The following is a 20,001-nucleotide window of genomic DNA, read 5'->3' on the forward strand; positions in this document are numbered from 1 at the left end:
TTATAAGAAGTGAACTGATAAAATGGTAATGAAGCAGATTGTACATTGAACAGAGTCTTATTTAACATAGTAGAAAAACTGCTAATATTTTAACAAAGAATTAATTGTACACAGGCAGATGTTTAACACATAACTGAATGTATAAACCCAGGCATTAATTTTATTCAGATTTTTAATACACTGTATATATTTTTCATACCTGTTTTTTCCAAAAGTGCTGTAATGTTTTTAAAAGCGTTTTTCTTATGCTCAGACACGGTTCTTAAAGAATCAAAGACTTCTATGATTTTAGAGGACAACAATCAATAAAATCCTTACTAAAACACAGCCTCAGTTTCTCTTCATGGAGCACTAAAGTGCAGGTCATTAACACCACTCTTGTCAGAGAAGTTCTGTGTGTCTCAGCACTGCCCTCCCTGCTGGCAATGGTGTGTGAAGTTGGAGCAGTGAACCACACAGGTGTGGGATAACAGCTCAGCTCTGAGCAAGGCAAGAAGCCACAGGGCTATATAGGGATGAGGTCACTTGTCTGAAGGAGCCACAGCACTGAGGACAAGAGCAAAGCAGTCACCTACCTTTGCTGCGTGCCTCTAAAGTGTGATCCACCAGCAGTGCCTTCGAGGGAGGAGGGAAGGATAGGAAAGGTTCATGGCATAGAGCAGTTAGAGTGAGATGGGAAGCATCCAGTTCATTACATAGCTACACTAACTGCAGAAAGACTACTTCAATTTGTAACTCAGCACAGTGTCCGAAGGACAATGTGTCAACTAAAATCACACCTTCAGCTGTGAGCAGTAGCAGCCAAGCCCAGCAGCCAGCTCCCTTCATCTTGCTGCAGCTGCTTCTCCAGCACAGCCCTCCCCTGCCCCAGGCCTGGCCACGTACACCCAGCACTGCCACCCTGCAGGGAGCTGCAGGGGAACACACAGAGGGGTGCCCAGCCCAGAGCTCCTCCGATGCCCTGCTTGGGGCTGCAGTGACCACTGGGGCCAGCCTCATCTGCCTGCCTCCTGCCATGGGCTGGGAATCCTTTAGCTCTGCCTTCCCTGGTCAGGTGCAGCCACCACAATCAGGTTACACTTGGGCTGCCTCATCAGTGTGATTGTGCCCACCTGTGAGGAGCCCAAACAAAGGATTACCAAAACTCACAAAAATGGAGAGGAGAGTTTTTGCTGACCTGATACAGCAGCACCCCCTGAAAAGCAGAGGGTTCTATTCAAGCAGCTGACAGCACCAGCACCATCCTGGGACCCATTATCTCCCACACACAGAACACCAGGCCTGTAGCTGTGCACAGAACAGCCATCCTGCCTGCAGTGCTTACAGCCTTTGGCTTTCATGCCAGTCTGAATTCCCCCCGTGCTCTCAGACATCTCAAATCGAAGGCATCATAACAAGCAGTTCACCTTAAGACAAAGCTTTCCTTTAGTTTGTACAAATACATTTTCAGAGGGTTTGCTGGTTTTTGTTTCTGCCTCCTAGCAACTTCCCTGTGTTTTCATTACCCATAAAGAAGTCACCGTTCTGTCTATCTGACGGAGTTCTGAGATGAGCCTCTGAGATTTCAGAGAGAAGGACCAGAAACTCCCTGCCGGCATTAAGCCCTTCTGCTCTGCCCCCACCCAGCACTGCACTGCTCCTCGGGCCCGGCGTGGTGGCTTTTATCAGAGCAGAACTGCACACAGATGAGCGGCCAGACACAGCTGTGTGAGCACGAGGCCGTGACATCCCAGCTCCGAGTCTGCCGCTGAGAAATTAACGCCCGATCTGCAACCCTTCCTCACGCCGCTTCCCCACGCAGGGCTGCGGCTCAGCACAAAGCTCGCGGCTCCCAGTCGCAGCTCCCCGCCGGCCGCGCATTGCGGGACGCAGCCCCGGGGCCCCCGCAGCGCCAACCGCGCCCGCACCGGCGCTTCCAACCCCGAGCAGCGGCACCGATTGACTCCGCTGCGTCTTTACGGCGCCCCGCACCCGCTCCACGCCGCCCCTGTAACCTAACCAACACAACGTGTCTCTACTGAGCTCTTTAGAAAGCACCGCTCCAGTCACTGCAGGCGGCCTTGAAGCCGAAAAATGAGCGGGTCCTCCATCGCTCAACGAAAGGGCCGGCTCTGCGCCCATGGAAAAGGGCAGCACCGCACCGCACCAACCTTCCTCGGAGCCGCAGCCCGGGGCAGCCCAGCACGGCGCGCCGATCCGCGAACGGCCTCAGGAGAACAGCGCGCAGCCCCGGGAGCGCCGCCAAAGGGCAGCGGGGCGGAGCGGAGTCCGGTGGCGCACAGGAGCGCACGGCGCGTCGCGCCGCTCCCCGCCCGAGGCCACGCGCAGGGCCCGCACCGCCACCCGCACCGCCACCCGCACCGCCACCCGCACCGCCACCCGCACCGCCACCCGCACCGCCACCCGCACCGCCACATGCCCGCAGCAGCTCTCACCTCAACGCCGCCGCCTCTCGTGCCGCCTCTCGTGCCGTCGGAGCCGCGCACGCAGCCCCGCCCCGCTGCAATCAACGCACCTGCAGCCGCGCGCCGCGAGCAGCCGACACCGCGCCTGGGAGAGAAGTCCTTTAATGCGACACGGACAGAATAAAAAAAAAACAATTTAACACAACGAAACCTTAAGGCGGATTCCACCGCCACTGGAAACGGAGTCCCGCTCGGCGCCGAGGGGCACAGAAGGAACGGAAGGGGCAGAACGAGGGCCGCGCTGCAGCGTTCCTTCCCCAGCACCGCGCACAGCACGAGCTGCTCGCTGCAGAGCCGCCGCTCGTCATCGACGACAGCTGAGGGAGCGCTCTGCATTAAGCGGAGCAGGAGCCGCTGCCGGAGCAGCTGCAGTGGATGAGGAACGAACGCTGCAGCCTCACAGGACCTTAAGAGGAGGGACAGAACCAAACGTACACCAACTAACGCTGCTAACGTTGCTGCTTTGTTATTTAAAAAGCGACACAGAAGACATGCAGACACAGACACGCTGCTGCAGGAGCTGCCCTCAGCCTTCCCTCCAGCTCAGTAACTGCTATCAACAACCAAACAAAAGAGGGGATGTCGCTTTGAACCAACAGCCGAAGTGCATCAGCTGTAGCGCTCGCTCTGGAATCGCGGAGCGAAATTCCTGGCACTTTCATTCTCCTGGGTGGTGATTAAGTCTATAATAGCTGTCAGAACTGCTGTGTCCCTGCTTTTAGTATCGTTCCAGTCCACAGGGTGGGGGTTCTCTATTTTCTCTTGGAGAAGATCATCGAGCTCTTGTCTTAAATTCTGCAGCCAGGAAGCGTGGTGGAAGGAGAGAAAGAGAGAGAGCACCCATTAGGAAGCACACAGTGTTACCCCAGTAAGCCCAGAGCCCTCTGCCCTCTCTTCTCATCCCTACACCTGTTGCTCTTACACACATTCATTTCAACATTGCTATCCTTAGCATCAAAAGGCAGCTTTCTAAAACGAGCAGTTTTGCCTTTTATGACACAATCATTGCTGGCTTACTCACTCATTAGCTGACTATTTCAGGTCTAAAAGTATTCAGGTTTAGAAAAAAAAAGTCAGATGCCATTTCTAGGATCTAATATACAGCTAAATTCAGTTCCTCTTCCCACTGGAGAGCATCACTGCCAGCTGAAGAGCCCCCATCCTCCGATTTCCACATCCATCTGGTTACTCCATGGGCACACACAGAGCTTTTGCCACAGAAAACTACAGAAATCACACTCTTAATTCTCTTCCTGTAAGAGATGTTCATAAATCCTCACCATCTGCCCTGCAACACTTCTCCATAACCTCCAGGATTTTTCAGCATCCCCCGAACTTATCAGCAGAGGCTGCACAGCTGAACACCACCTCCCTTCCACCCCTGCAATAGCAGCACAACCCTCATCCCCATCAGTGCAGCTATTATGCTGAAAACTCAAGGCTATGAATTTATGCTGAAAACTCAAGGCTATGAATTTGGAGTGCCTGCTCCTAAGGCCAAACAACACAATGGAGATCATTACTGCTTACTTCTGCCCAGTTTATCAGATGAATCAGACTGTTCTGAATGCTACTTTTACCACCACTGTTTACAGAATGACCTGGGTTGGAAGGGACTCAAGGATCATCCAACCCCGTTTAGTCTGCATTCATACACTTACCTTCAGAAGATAAGTTTTGTTTACCTATTATACCTAAAATATTTACTGAGAATACATGAAAAATACTGATTTGTTATACCTCTACAATGATACATTAAGTAGGTACAAATACAATGTCTCTAAGAAGAGCTACTGCTACACTGAGATTCCATATACACTATTATTTGAACACAGTCACCTTAACTAAGTGTGCTATTCTTGCCGGAGACTGGAAAACTATCCATTCATCCACAGCAATGGTGTCCTGATCTTTATCCTTCTGAATGGATATGTCTCCTCCAAAGAACAGCAGACAGTATGGAGACACTTCTGTACAATCATACAGGTATATCTGCAAGACGACAAAATTTTCCAGTCACTCTTGAAAGCATCTCAACTGACATCACAGCCATTCAGGAAACTCGAAGCAGAATTCCAGAAAATAATTTTTTCAGTCATTCATTGCAAAGCAAATCTGAAGCAACTCAGCTGGAAGAGTTACACCAAATGGAACAGGAGCAAAAATGGTCCCAAATGCAGTCATTTACACAAAGTGAAGAACCAAACTAGTTGTCCCATTGGCAATCAAACAGGAAGAAGAGAGTTCACAATGCATTTGGGTTCTCAGCATATTCAGAAGCATTACATTGGCTAGAAATACAAAATACACATTTAAAAGCAGAAGTAAGCACCTAACAGAAGCTACTTAGTTTCTTATGGAACAATCCCACCAGTATTACAAGGAACAGACTCTGAAGGAGTGTAAAACATATGACCCAAAAGAGGAAAGCTCCAAACAAAGCTGCTCCATACCTTCTGGGCCACAGAAAAAGGCACTGTTCACATACTCCCTCCACCTCAATTGAACCTTAGTGAAGAGCTACAAAATTGAATTACACAAACATAAACCTCCACGTACACTGCTAGTTCTCATCTTCAAGTGGTACACCAGCCAGTTATAATGGAACTCTGTTTCTTCCACATTAACTGATTTAGGATGAATATTCACTGTTCCATCTGTCTTGGTGCAAACTTTCACCCTTAAAAAAAAGGAAAGATTGACAACTTAGCAGAATCAGGCTGTCCAGCAAAGTGGTGAGTGTAACAAATCTTGTGTTGGGTGGATCTCAGAGTTGAATCTTCCTTGCAGCTGGTTTATACCTAGCTCCACCACGTGGCTAAGATGCAAAGCAACTTCCATCAAATTGGTAAACGTTCTGTTAAGTGCATTGTTAAGGTAATTTTAAGCACACCCATCTCAGTTTAAAATGGAGAAGTAACTGACCAGAAGCAGTGCCAGCTGCAGACAGAACTACATTAGGCAGAAATCTGACCACCTACACTTGTATCTACTACGGAAAAAGATCACTTATTTTTGTTTTGTTTTTAATTCCAGGCATAGTGATTGCTCTTAAGTTTGCTGTTTCTGCATTACTTGCTCAGAAAGCTGATCCAAATGTTCAACCCTTCACTCTGTCTTAAATCATGTTTAAATCATGAGAGCATAGATATCCCTTCTCATAAGTATACTATTATTAGGAATAACAGTTATTAAGAATGAAGAGCCTGATAATATGAGAAGTGTTAGATGAAAAGACCAGAATTGCTGGGCTCTGTTTTGACAACAAGAAGGGACAGTGTTTCAACTGCTGCTGCAGATAGAAGAAAGAGACAGTGTCTCCTTCAGCAGCTGTTATTAACATATTTCAGCATCACAGATTGTATGATAATGTCACACCAATTATTCCACATATCAGCCAATATCCAAACAGTCAGACAACGTCTCAGTTCCTGTAAGTAAGGATCAGCAATCCTATGCTCAGATCTGTTGCTCTCAAATGAGGTAACCCACATCCATGGATGATCTGTACAAAGAGATCCATTCATGCATTTTAGCCATTGCTCTGCCTTGCCCATCTATCTGATACAGAAACCACCTCCAATGCAAACAAAGATCACACCAAATCCTTACATTTTCCTCTTTTTGCTAAAGCTTGGCCGGATCTTTGCAACTTTTGGATACAAGCCAGCACAGATGACAGCTTTGAGCAACTTCTCATTATCTGTAGAAGACAGCAAAGTAAGTAACATGGTTCTGCAAACTGTGAATCTCACTGATCAAAAAGCTTTCAATTTTCCTCATTATTTACCTGAGTTGGTATTAGACTTGGGATCCTTGGGGTCTCTGCTGTTCACAAACCCAGCTGCAAGCAGATGCTCGGCAAATTGTCCTTTCATGTTATGCAGCATCTAGGAAACAACAACAACTGTCCCGGAACGATGCTGTGCAAAAAAGCAGCTCTTCCCAACAAAATGTTTCTCTTCCCTGCCCCTAACAGCCAGAATGTTACCTGGAGAGTATTTGGAGACAGGAAATATTCCCAGCAATAGTCTTTTTCAGTTCGGAATCCACGCCGACGAGTCTCTTCCCAGCCCTAGAAATTCAAACCATGGTTCAAAGGAATCTTTTAGGAGAAAATATACTAACAAAAATTAAATGAAAAAGGACAGAGCAAAAAACTGGAGGTCAACAAAAATTACATTTTTTTTTCCTCTATGAGAGACAAAGCAGACCTTTCCAACTCTTATATTATATACACATACTGCATTTGAGTAGAAAAACATTTTTGAATGGTGAGAAGTGAAATCTAGTCAAATTTGCCAGAAATTCATTTGTTGATATTAAAAGTAGCAACCATTTTTCCACACTGTTTATTTAGGGCCTTCTTGCCCAATGCTACACCACGAAGTCTCCAACACTTCTGAAGTCAGCCCCAGCCTACTGCAAAGGACAAGAAGCACCGATTCAGTGACTTCTGAAGGGCTGCCACAGCATTCTGAGTTCATCTCTCATCAATCACAGGTTTAGAAAGCACCAACATAACCAGGAAGTTATGTTTCCAACAGCACATCCATAAGAAACTGGGCTATTAAGGTGGAAAACAAGGCTAGAAGGGTGAAAACTAATTTGGTTTTGTTTCTGCAGAAATCAAGAAATACTTGAGAGCATACACAGATCAGATCTTTCCTTAGAATAAAGCTTAAAACCCAAATAACAGTTTCTGACGGAGAAACATTAAAGCATGCTTACTGTGAAAGCATTCACCACAGTCAGATGGTCACTTTTAGTATTCTTCGACAGCTCCTTTCTTCTGGCATCTGCCACTTTCTCTTTGCCCTAAAAACAATTTGAATTTAGAGAATACTCATGACTCACAGGCCATTCCTCTATCCAGTTCTCTTTCCCAGCTTACTGAACATATACAAAGCCATACTTTGTATGCAGCATGCACAGAAAGTAATGCTACTTCCAATATTCTGTAAGCAAATGTGTGTACAGTACATCATAGTACATGTAGGCTATCAGTACTAATAAAAACTGCAGTTAACATGGAAGTAAGATTAAAGTGCTCTTACACTACATTATCTCAGTGGTATCCTAACATTCTTTAGAGATCCTTAACATCTTATTTGTAATTCCTGTTTTAGAAACGTTACCAGAGGAATGACAAAAGGGTCTTTGAAGCTAAGGCTTGCTGCAATCGTAAGTACTGGATCCAAGCAACAGAACAAAGCTCCAAAGAGGATCATTTTTCCAATATGTGGCTCAACTGGTAATCGTGCTAAATGCACACCAAGTGGAGTCAGCTCCTCTTGTTTGTCCAAAGCATTCTGTCAGAAGAAAAAACAAGATATTAGTGATATTTGAAGTTGGAGGATTTCCTTGAAATAATCATTGCAAAATTTAGAAAACAAAGGAAAGCCCAGTATCTGGAAAAGGCAGCTGGCGTTAATAAGGGGTCAGAGGCAGGAAAATGACCATGCAAGTTATGCAGAAGTGGAAACGTTCAAGAGATACAATAAAAGAGCAACCACCTTTAATTGCATTTCAAGTGGTTTACTGGGCTCAGAGTCCTTCCATACAAGAGTACGAAGACTAATTAATATTTTTGAGTGCCCTACTGTTCTTTTGGCCAAGCATTTTTTTCAGATCCATATCTTTCTGTTAATATCACTTCTGTTTTTTCTTTTACTCTTTGCTACTTACACAGCCTTGACAGGGCAAGAAGCCAGTAATACGAACGTGTCATAGATCTCTCCCTCCCCATCATCCAAAAGCACACTCACATTTGAGACCTCTCTCTTATTTGCCCACAGAAAATACATCTCCAACTCCCCACTGAATTGGCTGGAACTCTTGATACAATCAGACATGAGCAGGGTTTTACAGAATTACCCAGGTAAGTATCTGTAGGGAATCTAAACAAGAGTTGTGTCAACTGTTTTCAGCAATTCAGGAACTACTTCATGCAGCACACAAACTTCCAGTATTATGTGAAACTGCCTTCTCTGTTCAGTCAAGATGGCAGAACACTGTACAGTCTGAAGATAAAAAGGGTCTGCATAATATAGTGTTTCAAATGTCTAGAGTTGTGCAGCCAGAATAATCTTTCTAGCAACCACCAGAAGTAACAATTTCCTTTGCATGTATGAAACAGGATGTTAATTAATACTTTACCAGCTCCATTAGATGATTAATGGCCAGCATTACAGCATCACGAGATGGTGGATCCATGAGTTTACTCAGAAAATAAGCAATTCCACCAAGCTTTAGAATCTGGAAGAAAGCAAACAGAAACAGCAACCTGCAGCACTTGGAGAAAGGCGGCTACCTATCTAAAACTAGTGCACAGTGACCATGCTAATTACAAAAGGTGTGAATAGTTCAGTTTGAATTTAGGATTTTGCTAATTAAGCAAGGACAAAAATAGAAATGTATTGGTTGAAAATTTCACCACATCTATACTACTTCATTCAGAATGTACACACATGGTATTCCTTAGGTATGCACTGGAATTCAGTATAAACTTGCAAAAAGGAAACCCATATCTACTTTAAAAGAATTTTACCCAGAACTGTTCTTAAGGAATCCTCTCTTCACTCACTGGCATTTTCACAGAAGCACTTCTGATTAAATGATTTTTTTTTTTGAAAGAAAAGCACAGTTGAAATTTGCATCAACACTTCAGCTTTTATTTCTCCTAAACAACCATTTCTCTGGGTTTGACTGTGTTCTGCCAAAACTGCTCCAATTATTAGCTGAATATATTGTTCTTATGGTGTAACTGAATTTAGACTTGAGGACAACTCTAAGCTCAGGTTGCAATAATTTAAGCTTTCAACCTTTTATACCGAGAGAAAAGTGAACTCCTGCAGACACATATACCTACCTTGATTTGTAAGCAGAGTTCTTCCAAAGGTGTCCTCAAGATCTCTGGTAACTGATAATCATCCAGAAGGCTGGCACGCAGCCCATTGTACAGATGGTAACAGTGGCCTGGCTGCACTCTGGAATATATTTAAAGGAAAAAAATGTATGGGTTTTTATGACATTGGGACACCATGATTGCATTTACTTATAAGCAGTTTTTCAAAACACTCCGGAAAATTAGAATGGATTTATCTACAGTTGTAATAGTTATTGCAGCTTTCAGATATGCAGACTCATCAACAGGGAAACAAAGCCACAGAAAACACAAATCTCATAACTGCTCAAAAGGAACAATGAGAAGAACAGAGAGAAACTGTACGCGTGTGAACAAAACAGAAAATACTCCACAAGGAATTCTGAGACAGTAGAGAAGCTTCAAATAATTTGGTACACAGCTAAGCAGTGTTAATTTGTAGGCAATTTTAGCTTTGATATATTATAGCCTCAGAAGTGAGGGCAAATGCTACCAATACAAGTAAATAAATAATAGAACACCAGATTTATTATTCTGTGAGAAAGAAAGAAACTCACGACTAAAACACAGCAGAAATTACGTCAGCCCACTAGGAAAACAATGAAATTACTCCTTCCATAACAGTGACAGAGCACTGTGCTACTGCCTGCTTCTGAAGGTGTGAATAACCAGGCAGTACCTCCAGCACACATGTGCATCAAGGCCAGCTGAAAGCTAATATCACCACGTTTCCTAGCCAGCCTCATCCTTACCTTCCTGCTCGACCTTTCCTCTGCTTGGCGTTAGCTTTGCTAACCCACTCTGCAGCCATTGTGCTAATGTTGTTCTGTGTATCAAAGTGGGTTTCTTTGATCTTTCCACCATCTATAACAAACACCACGTCATCTATTGTAATGCTGTTTAAAAATAAAGAGAAAATAAATAACTTTCCATCTTTGCAAGCTTAACCTATAATTTTACAAATTCAGGCTTTCTTTGTCCCCTCCCAAACCACGAGTAGGAAATAAAAATTCTGGTATCGAGCACGTCATGAATAAGTGTGTTACTGAACAGTTCAATAGTAAGCTTGCTTTATTCTGACAGGTCTGGCATGAGTCACCATATGCAGTTTTGAAGCCTGCAGAGGACAGCCAACTCAGCTATCACACACATATCATCATCCACATTTTGATTTTTTTAGATAATTCTCAGAGGAAAATTCCAGCTTGGCCTTTATCTTGAGACACATTTGCAATTTAATAAATGAATGATATGAATCTTTAGAACATACTTTGTAAAATATTAAGCAGGCTTATACTTTTATTTACTGTATCAAAATTACAGGTGCCACACGTATGTGTAACTGCTATTTACCTGGTCTCTGCAATGTTGGTAGCAATCACAATTTTCCTGACTCCCGGCGGGGTCTTCTTAAACACCTGTAATTATCCACAGCCCATTTATATGTTTGAAAACCCAAACACATGCACAATTATACTACTTCGTTGTTGTGAAATGTTACTTTATTGTATAACAGAAGAAATGCATACCTGAGTCTGGTTAACTGTAGGCATCAATGAATGCAAAGGGATGATAATAAACCTATCTGAAAATTAGAGGAAAAGATGTGATGTAAGCACAGGAACTTAAATTATACAGGGAAAGAAAAAATAAAAAAACAAGAATGCAGAATAGAGGAACTATGCTGCGAATGAATGACTGCTTCTATTTCTTATTCTGAATAATGGCATATGTACACGTTTGCTTTCTGTTAGCAGTTCAATACATCAATGTTAAATGCAGGTGATAAATCCTAATAGAGATGTAAATTTAACAAATTAAACACCAGCCATAATGAAATGTGGGGCTGGGAGGGAAGGGGAAGTAGAACCTTTTTGTAAAGATGACAACTGTATTGTAAGCTCAAGATATTACTCTCAGAACTTGTCTTTTACCAAGACTATCACCACAACAAATATTCGTCACTGCTCATTTAAACAAAGGGCCAATTCTGAAATGCACTCTTGTTTAAAAACAAAAATCCGTGAGCTACCTGAATATTTATCTGTGATAAAAATAATCATCCCATTATTCTACTGAAGCAGCTTACATTAACCTCTAAAAACCAAAACAATGCTATGTAACATTAACCATTGAAAAAACCCTTTTCTTTTTTTACCTGACTTAAACATGACTTGTGACATCAAGAGATCATGCAGAGAGCTAATGTTGTCCCACCCTGGAAGAAACACTAGAATTGCACCGTCCTACAGGTAAGTGAGAAAATGAATGGGGAAAGGAACATGTTAGAATACATTACATGCTGTGCAAAAAACCAAAACAGCTCCTTGCCCACTGATGTATATCTTTCAGCTAAGTGATATCCAAAACCTCCTCATTTGGACAACACTTAAGGGTTCATTTTCCACAAAAAACAAGTGCCACACACCTATCTAAGCTTAAGAAACCCAAATTTCTTTTTAGACACGTTTTCCCTGGTGTGTTTTAGATGCTGCCATACAGACATTTGAAGAATTTAAGCTGCAATGAAACATGGAAAAAACTAATGTTTGAGTTTTCAAGGAAGAACAAAATACAAAACAGTAAGTTTATCCACAGCTTCAGCGCTCAATCAGTTGAAATTTCAAATAATTTGACATTCTTAATAACCAAAATTCTTCTCAAGAACTCAGCTGAAGTATCAGCTCTTCCGTGGCTGTTTCTGAATAGAGAAATGAATATGTAACTCCAGATTATATGTTATATGTAACTTGTGTAAATTACCTGAGATAACAGAAGTTACTCCAAGCACAGAAGCACTCTTATAGTAACATACCTAACAGTATTACTGGAAAATCCTTTTTATTGAGACTCTAATTAGGATTTTCAGCCTCAGAATCTGATGTCTTTATATTCCAAGAGCCACTTCCTCTAACACAAACAACAGAGAGAAAGCTAGAAATTAAAATTAATACTGTAATTAGGCATTTAAAGATACTAGATTGCCTTAAGAACATTTGAAAGACCTCATAACTACATAACAGATGAGAAGAACAAAGTTGGTAGTTATTTATAACAGCCACTGGCCTCAATTCAGTTGTATCCTGAAAATACGATGCTATGAAACAGAAACGTACCTCTTCTTCCAAAACAATGTGTCTGATAAGTGCTGCTATTAGGTCAAGGTCAACCTTGTCATCATCCATCATTTCCAAGGCATCTATAGTACTTGCTGAATACCTACAAGCATCAAAAGCAAGCATATTGGTACACCCACAGTCATGCACTCACATCCATTACAATTACTTATCCACGTACACTGCTGTTGTTCAATTTTTTTTTCTTAATCTGGAGGTACAATACTTGAACAGACAACATGCTCTCAAGATTCTGTTTAGAATAACTGCTGCCAGTTTAGTAAGCTAAGTTAAAGAATGTCATTGTGACTGCACTGTATTTCTCTTCTCCTCATGGATTACCTAGGATCTGTAGCCTGAGCTCACCCTTCAATTCATCCCTCCCTCTCAGTGAGTACAGGAAGCATCTCATCTCTTCAGCCTTTCATTTTCCTGAAATCTAATACCAATTAGCAATTTGCTCCACAGACTTGGCTGAGAAAGGGATGAAGAAGTACAAATGGGCAAGTGGATGATGGGATAGAACAGACAGCACTGATCACTTGTTTCCTTAGGAGGGAGACAAAACAGAGCCATCTTGATTAATTATTTTTATCAAACTGAATGCTTAGAATGTCACAAACAGAGGTAAAATAAAACAGGAGGAAAACAGGAGAAAAATGCTGTTCCTGAGATACAATTGCCCCACTATCTGATTAACTAAAGGGGCCAAATGCTGGCAAGCAAAAAGAATGTCTCAAGTGGCAAACCTCTGCCAGGTGCTCGAGAGGCAAAATGCATTAGCTGGTTTCAAACCACTTGAGAGAAATATTGAAATATTCTGAGGAAAAGTCTTTTGGAAAAAAGAACAGTAGCACATTTTGTATTATGTTGATTACAAGACTGCCATACTGTGAGATCTATCACTGAAAAATAAAAAAAGCCCTGAGAAATGACAAAGCTGACAAGAAAATAAATCAGGAACAAAGCATAAGAAGCCCAACGCTATGCTGAAGACTGTAATGGGCAATAATGTCAGCAGCAAGTGAACCTGACAGCTGTAAGCTCTCTAAAACCTTGCACATGCAAAGGAAGACAGATCTGTGACTGGCTAGATTACTCCAGCAGTCAGAGCCAACTGTACTGGCACTTCCATCATTCTTGTCTTCCACAGCATCAAGTACTACGTTATTAATGAAAGCACAGTATTAAAATACAGAATAAAATTCTGTTTCTCAGCTGAGAAACAAGAAAACCATTAACAATGTAAAACAGTAATTTGAGAACAACCTGCCCCGCAGCTGCCTTAAATATTCTGGCCATCGTTCCCTGTAGATTTCTTCTTTTTCTTCTTTTTCTGGCCTGCTTATATGTCCTTGCATGAAGCCTTTCTTCCACCGTGGCCGACGGTCTGTGTTTTCTGGAGTATATCTTTCAAGTTAAGAACAAATTTAATTACATTTTGAAACTGAAGTCATTTGATCCAGCTGCATAGTTGTTTTTTCCAAACTGTGGACAATACACAGTATTTCAGCTACATCATATAAGATAATTGGATACACTTCTCCTGAAGAAGTTTACCTATTTTTTTAAATAAAGAACAGGTGCCATCTCCAGTAAGCATGACAACAGGTAAAAATAAGCAAACAAATCAAAGACTGGCTTATCAGCCTGAAAATTCACTACACCAGAAGAAAAAGCAGGACTTTTTCCTCCGCAAGCCAGTGTTTCCAGATTGCTACATTAAAAGCTGCTGAATGCCTCCTGAAAGCTTTTCTGCAAGATGATGTCTGCTTTCCAGCACAATTTTCCTTCTTAAAACAGCTGATTTTTGATAGGTTATTCATACGGCAATAATATTCAAGAATACCAATACACCAATAAAATGCCAAAACCAACCAAACTGTGAACTACAGTGCTGTCCAGAAAATACACTTACCTCAACTTCTCAATTACATCTTCAAGAAGGTATTCCACCACAGGAAAAGTGAACCCAGGTATGTGAATCATTGGACAGTTATCTATCAAAAAAGGTGTAAGTTGTTTTTAAAACAACAAATAAAATGCTGCACTATTAAAGTCCACAAGTATTTTTCACTGTTTCTGCAATACAGTTCCAAGTCTATGGAGGTTGTTTTGTTGTTTCCCCCCCACTTTTGAATTCTCACAGAAGATGTTGAATTCAATTCCAAATAAAGTGACTGAACAGAAGCAGCACAGGCAGCAAGCAGTACTGCCCCCTCTCCTGCACGTTCACCTCTTTCTAGCTAGAGAATAAACACTGACATATGAAGAACGAAAGGCTTCACTCTGCTTGCCCACTCATGACTTCTAACATGCAGTAATCATCAGTAAATATTTACTACAGAAACACTGTGCAGAGTATTCCTGCAATACGTCCGAGTAACAAAAGCAGAAACATCTGCTCCTTATGGAATAGAACCGAGGAAATAAAAATCTCCAGCAGCTGTTGACTATCTGTGAAAAATGAAATCATTAATTCTTCTGATAAAAATCAATCTTACAATTTGAGCACTAGATAACAGATGTCTAAATTACTTAAGAGGAACATTCACAGGAAGCATTTCACCTACCAAAATACTCCGAGAACTTCTCTGCATTTAAAGTAGCACTCATTAAGATTACTTTCAGATCCAAACGAACATTCAAAAGGTCTTTTATAATGCTCATTAAAACATCTGATTGAAGATTTCTTTCGTGAATTTCATCAAGAACTACGTGACTAATACTGGACAAATGCCTAAAACAGAAGAACAACATTCAACATTTACTTTTTGCAGTAATAGAAAACAGATTGACAGATGAAACTCATTAGTCAAATCATTTGATAATCGTATTCAGTTTCTTATTAAATAGGAAAAAACTTACTTATCTGACTGGAGCCACTGAAGGACAATTCCTGTCGTACAGTACAGAATTGAACCTTGTTTCCTTGGTAACCGACTGAAAGAGATACATTAAGAGTTCTTCAGCTCTCTTCTTTATTTTACAAAGTACTTCAGAAGCTTAAAATCAAAACGCAGTCATTACAGACATTGTGAAGCACACCTCACACTTGAACCTGCTCACAGTTCAGCTGGAGGAACAAGGAATAGGCCAGCAATGCAATCTTTTTGTATGGAGAACAACCACTGCCAGAATCTCTGGCTTCCTCATTACTACATGATCTGCTGATCCAAATTCTTACAGTTATCTGAACTCAACACAGACAACAGCTAGAGGCTTAATTATACGGCACTGCGATGTTCTTGATTAACCACTGAAGACAATTGCAGATGAGATTCAATGAACTAGTGCCTTGAGCTCAAACACCACAAGGACTGAGCTGCTGTATCCCTCCAACAGTATTTCCATCAATGTTAAGTGAGGTGTTACTATTTGCTGGAGATGTTCCATGTATTTTTTTTTGTATTACCAATGACTCCAAACACAGTAACTTTAGTTCTGTGGCACTGGGTCTACGGACTCTTATTAATGAGCCTAACTCCTATTAATTGATCTCAATAAAATTGCTCACTAGCTCAGTGCAGCAAATATATAACTTAGCCCAGAAATATAACTTACAACATTCCTCTTCTTCAGCATTTCATTTTTTTTCTTGAAATTCATGGATTACAGGCATCAGTTTTACCTCCATCAATAGCAGGGCCTTTTAGAATATCTTAATAAAGCACAGTTTGGTGCTAACCACTGCTACACAGCTTGTCATTCAGAACTGACTTTGCAAATCAACCTCAAACCACTCATTTACACACAACAGAATGTAACAACCACACTCGCTCTATCTTTCAACCCATTATTCCCTATACCAGCTGTTCAGAGGAACTTCATTTGGAGAAAGTAGGAGAGTAAAAGCACTTGTCTACAGTAAGAGCTAATTCTCACTTATTTCTTGCTTGAATAATAATAGATACCACTTCACAAGAAGGAATAAAAATTGCCAAGAGAGCCTCTTCTACCTCTGTAGACGAATCTGGTATCCTGTACTCTTGCCATTACCACATGCTTCTGCCCTTTCAGCTGCAACTCTCTCAGCCACCTTGAAACAAAAAACCATATGCATTACATATTAAATATATATGCACCAAAAAACCCAAAAGGCTGAGCTACAATTTAACTACTCACCAGTAGGAAACACCTAGAAACAAGATGCAATGCAGACAATAAAAAAAACTGAAAAGCACACGTTTTCTGAAAGCCAAGTGATTGTTTTCTGTCAGCAACTCAGAAACAGGCTTGCAACCCAAAATATATTTTAGAGAATTAAGTGCCATATTCTTATTGATAGACTTCTAAGAGGCCTGAAACAACACTACTGTTCGTTTCAATTCACAACTTCACTGCCCAGATCCATTAAAAGCACCATTATAAATAATTATAAATAATTAGAATACACTGCCTGTATTCTAACTACTACTAGAAATATGAAACGACACATTAGTGTGTATTAACAAAGTTGTTATTTGCAATAGAGTCTAGCAGGACTAATGACGAATACATAGAAAGCAACATGAACTGGCTGAATGCCAACCTTGAGCTTTAAGTTCAGCATGATGCCATCTGAAAGTTGATTTGTCTCTTTGAGAGGTGTGCAGTATTTGTCTGGTCATTTCCTTCAGATCTTAGCTATAATTAGTCTAGCAGACTGTATACTCAGCTAATTAACTTACACCAGCTCCTTATGCCCAGTACAAAATATATTTTCATTCAAGCAGAATGAGACAGTAATTTTATCTCAGAATTACAGCGAGAGGTCAGACACTAAACAAGCAACAGCAGCCCCACCTCATGGCACTTACTGAGATAGCACTGATCCTCCTGGGTTGAGTACAAACAATTCTGCACGTGGAGCCTTTCCCTCGCTCTATGTAATCATCCAGGATAAATTGTGTCACTTGTGTTGTCTTTCCACAGCCGGTTTCACCACTTATTACAGTCACTCGATTATTGTTTATGAGGTTTACAAGTTCCTGTTTCAAAAAAAAAAAAAAAAAGAAGTTTTCAAGTATTATGATCCACAACAGATGTCTGAAGTATTTTGGTAAGCCCCTATTACTGTAATACAACCTTAAAAGAAAACACACTGGTAACTAAGGAGACAGATAGATACTTACCTGTTTCTATTAATACTAAAGTCTACACCACACAGAAGTAATTCTTACAAAAGTACATTTGAACTTCACATGTGTAAGGCTGATCTACACATGTTCATTTATATGAATAATGCCACCATTACTGATGATGCTGCATGAATTCCTGTATATCATGAAGCAACGAACCTGAGATACATACTGGAAAAAACTAAAACTCAAGTCAAAACTCTGGAGGCCTCAGTACCTTCGTAAAAGGCAAGAAAGCTTTTCCTCCCATTGGTCCCACTTAAACAAAATTTACACGAGAAATACATCTCCTTTCAAATTAAATACACACTTACCTGTCTCATCCCATACGAAGGGAGTTTCTCTCGAAATCTCTGAGAAATGAGAAAGTAACAGTTTTAAAATACCATTTCAACACTGAATTAATACAGCAGGCTCTTACTATGACCTAGACTACACTCAGAAACAACAGGACAAACTTCCCAGCTTAGGCTGAACGGGGCCACTAGAAATGAACTTAATTCCATGCACGTTTTCAATGTCATTACATTCAGTAAAAATGTAGAACAGTTCAGCACACAAAGAGGTACATGCAGCTGAAAGACCCTGAACCATTCTCCCATCTGATGAATGCTAAAAGGATTTCGTTGGGCAGCTCTACTTACGGCCATCAGAATAACTTTTAAGAAGTGTCCCCTCAGAGCTCATGACCCTACTTTTAGTCTTATAAATAAATACACAGATAAAATCCTTAAAAAAATAAAGTCAGAACTCCCACCCAACTAAACGATACCAACACTTGAAATGTTGGATTTTAAGCAACCAGAAATCATCACTGACAGCCTGCTTTTTTAATCCCTGTCCTGCTGACACATCCTGTAAGTGTTGATGGATTTTTTTTTTTTTGGACAAAGTAGTATCTGTTTTCTCCTTAACGCCTGGGAAAGTACCTGCATTTCAATGTATCTAGGATCAGATTTCTTCTTTCTTAAGTCTTCTTTAAGTTGCTCATCTAAATCCACATCTTGATCACTTTTTTCAAAGAGGTATTCCACATCCTGATCAAGAAATGTTTTCTCCAAGACTGGCCGCCGTTTTACAGGAGCTTTTTCAGCTTGTTCAGCAGCTGGTTTCACTTTTGGAGGCTGTTCTGGAGTATGTCTGAAATGAGTGCAGGGAACAGAAACTTCAAAGATTATCCAATGTATATTTGACCTCTGAGGAAAACGCAGGAAGCCGTACCAAGCACACCTTACATCTGTTGCTGAGATATTATGCTGACAAACTACTTGACCCCCAACCTAAAGAGAACATGGCAAATGAAAACAATTGAGTCTGAAAACCACCAGTTAACAAAGATTCTACAACAGTATCTAAAGTGTAATGTGTTCTTTTCCTCTAGAGGAAGCTAACAAGGCCACAGAACGCCTCAGAGAGCTGCTGCTCCATAACTGCATCTTTCAACCAGGGACTCACCTGCATCACACCAGCACGAGGCACGCAGCCACTCATTTCGCTGCTATTATTTAAAGCCTTTTAAGATAAAGCGTTAAGAACGAGCCCTACTTCACAGAGACCACGAGCTTCCCAATGCTGCAAAACGTCAGGAAAGGGAACCTGATACTTAGAAGCTCCGGCCACCTGCAGGGCTTTGCAATCCTAAGAGAAAATCCGGCACTCTAAGCTCACAATCAATCCGGAGGAGCCCTTTACAGCAGCGCCCGCCGCCGGCCCCCTCGGGAGGGCCGAACACGTGGCAAAAACGGAAAGGACCTCCGAGTCCCCCGCCACCCCCCTCCGTCCCTCGGCGCCCCCCGGCCCCCGTGCAGCCCGAGGAACGCCCGACCGCCCCGCGCGCGGGCAGATCTCCAGCAGTCCGACGTTCTCACTAAAGAACGCCACCAAATCCTTCCTGCCCGCCTCCTCACCCGTCCTCGTCCCCGGACCACCACGACATGGCTTCCTGCTCCTTCTCGGCCCTGGGCTGCACGGCATTCAGCAGCTGCACGATCTGCTCCTCCCGCCGCTCGTCCATCCGCACCACGGCGCGCTGCGAGAAACGCGGCGGTCAGCGCTCAGCGGTCAGCGCCCGGAACGGCACCGCCCGGCACGGCGCTCCCGGCGGCTCCGACGCCCCGCAGAACGCGCGGCCCACCTGCTGCCGGTCCGCCTCCTTGCTCTTCTGGCCCTGCTTCCGCGCGTACCACAGCCCGATCTCGCGGCCCTTGAGGTGGCTGGGATGGCGGCCCCGCCCGCCGCCGCGGCCCCCGTGCCCCCCGCCGCCGGAGGACGCGGCAGACGAGCCGCCATCGCCGCCGCGGCCCCGACCCCGGCCCCAGTCGCGGCGCTGCTCGTAGCTCATGGCCGCCGGCACCCGACGGCACCCAACGGCGGCGCCGCCCGCCTCCTCCGCCGCCTCACTTCCGCCCGCCGCA

At 42.6% G+C, this 20,001-nt stretch overlaps 1 protein-coding gene across 1 annotated transcript; it reads right to left on the minus strand.

Moving 5' to 3' along the window:
• Positions 1-2,551: 2,551 nt before the first annotated feature.
• DHX36 (DEAH-box helicase 36) lies at positions 2,552-19,964 on the minus strand. Its single transcript, XM_031603654.2, has 25 exons — positions 19,722-19,964; positions 19,495-19,616; positions 18,517-18,727; positions 17,902-17,940; positions 17,267-17,437; positions 16,427-16,506; positions 15,336-15,410; positions 15,041-15,207; positions 14,386-14,467; positions 13,737-13,877; positions 12,468-12,570; positions 11,510-11,597; positions 10,881-10,936; positions 10,705-10,769; positions 10,104-10,247; positions 9,337-9,454; positions 8,625-8,723; positions 7,604-7,777; positions 7,197-7,283; positions 6,457-6,540; positions 6,256-6,355; positions 6,078-6,168; positions 5,025-5,145; positions 4,305-4,457; positions 2,552-3,260 (listed from the first exon to the last, which is right to left on the minus strand). The coding sequence occupies exons 1-25, from the start codon at positions 19,926-19,928 to the stop codon at positions 3,075-3,077; spliced, it is 2,964 nt and encodes a 987-aa protein (XP_031459514.2). The 5' UTR covers positions 19,929-19,964; the 3' UTR covers positions 2,552-3,074.
• Positions 19,965-20,001: the final 37 nt, after the last annotated feature.

The sequence above is a fragment of the Phasianus colchicus genome, chromosome 10, assembly GCF_987193195.1.
Source record: "Phasianus colchicus chromosome 10, bPhaCol1.hap1.1, whole genome shotgun sequence".
In the NCBI taxonomy this organism is placed as follows: Eukaryota; Metazoa; Chordata; class Aves; order Galliformes; family Phasianidae; genus Phasianus; species Phasianus colchicus.

What these genes read in the sequence shown, in the direction of transcription:
- DHX36 (XM_031603654.2), bottom strand. Translation starts at nt 19,928, where the DNA reads ATGAGCTACGAGCAGCGCCGCGACTGGGGCCGGGGTCGGGGCCGCGGC. An exon ending in TACCAGATTCGTCTACAGAG is followed by an intron (nt 15,411 to 16,426) that starts GTAGAAGAGGCT and finishes TATCTCTTTCAG; the next exon opens with TCGGTTACCAAGGAAACAAG. An exon ending in GATGTAATTGAGAAGTTGAG is followed by an intron (nt 13,878 to 14,385) that starts GTAAGTGTATTT and finishes TTAACTTGAAAG; the next exon opens with ATATACTCCAGAAAACACAG.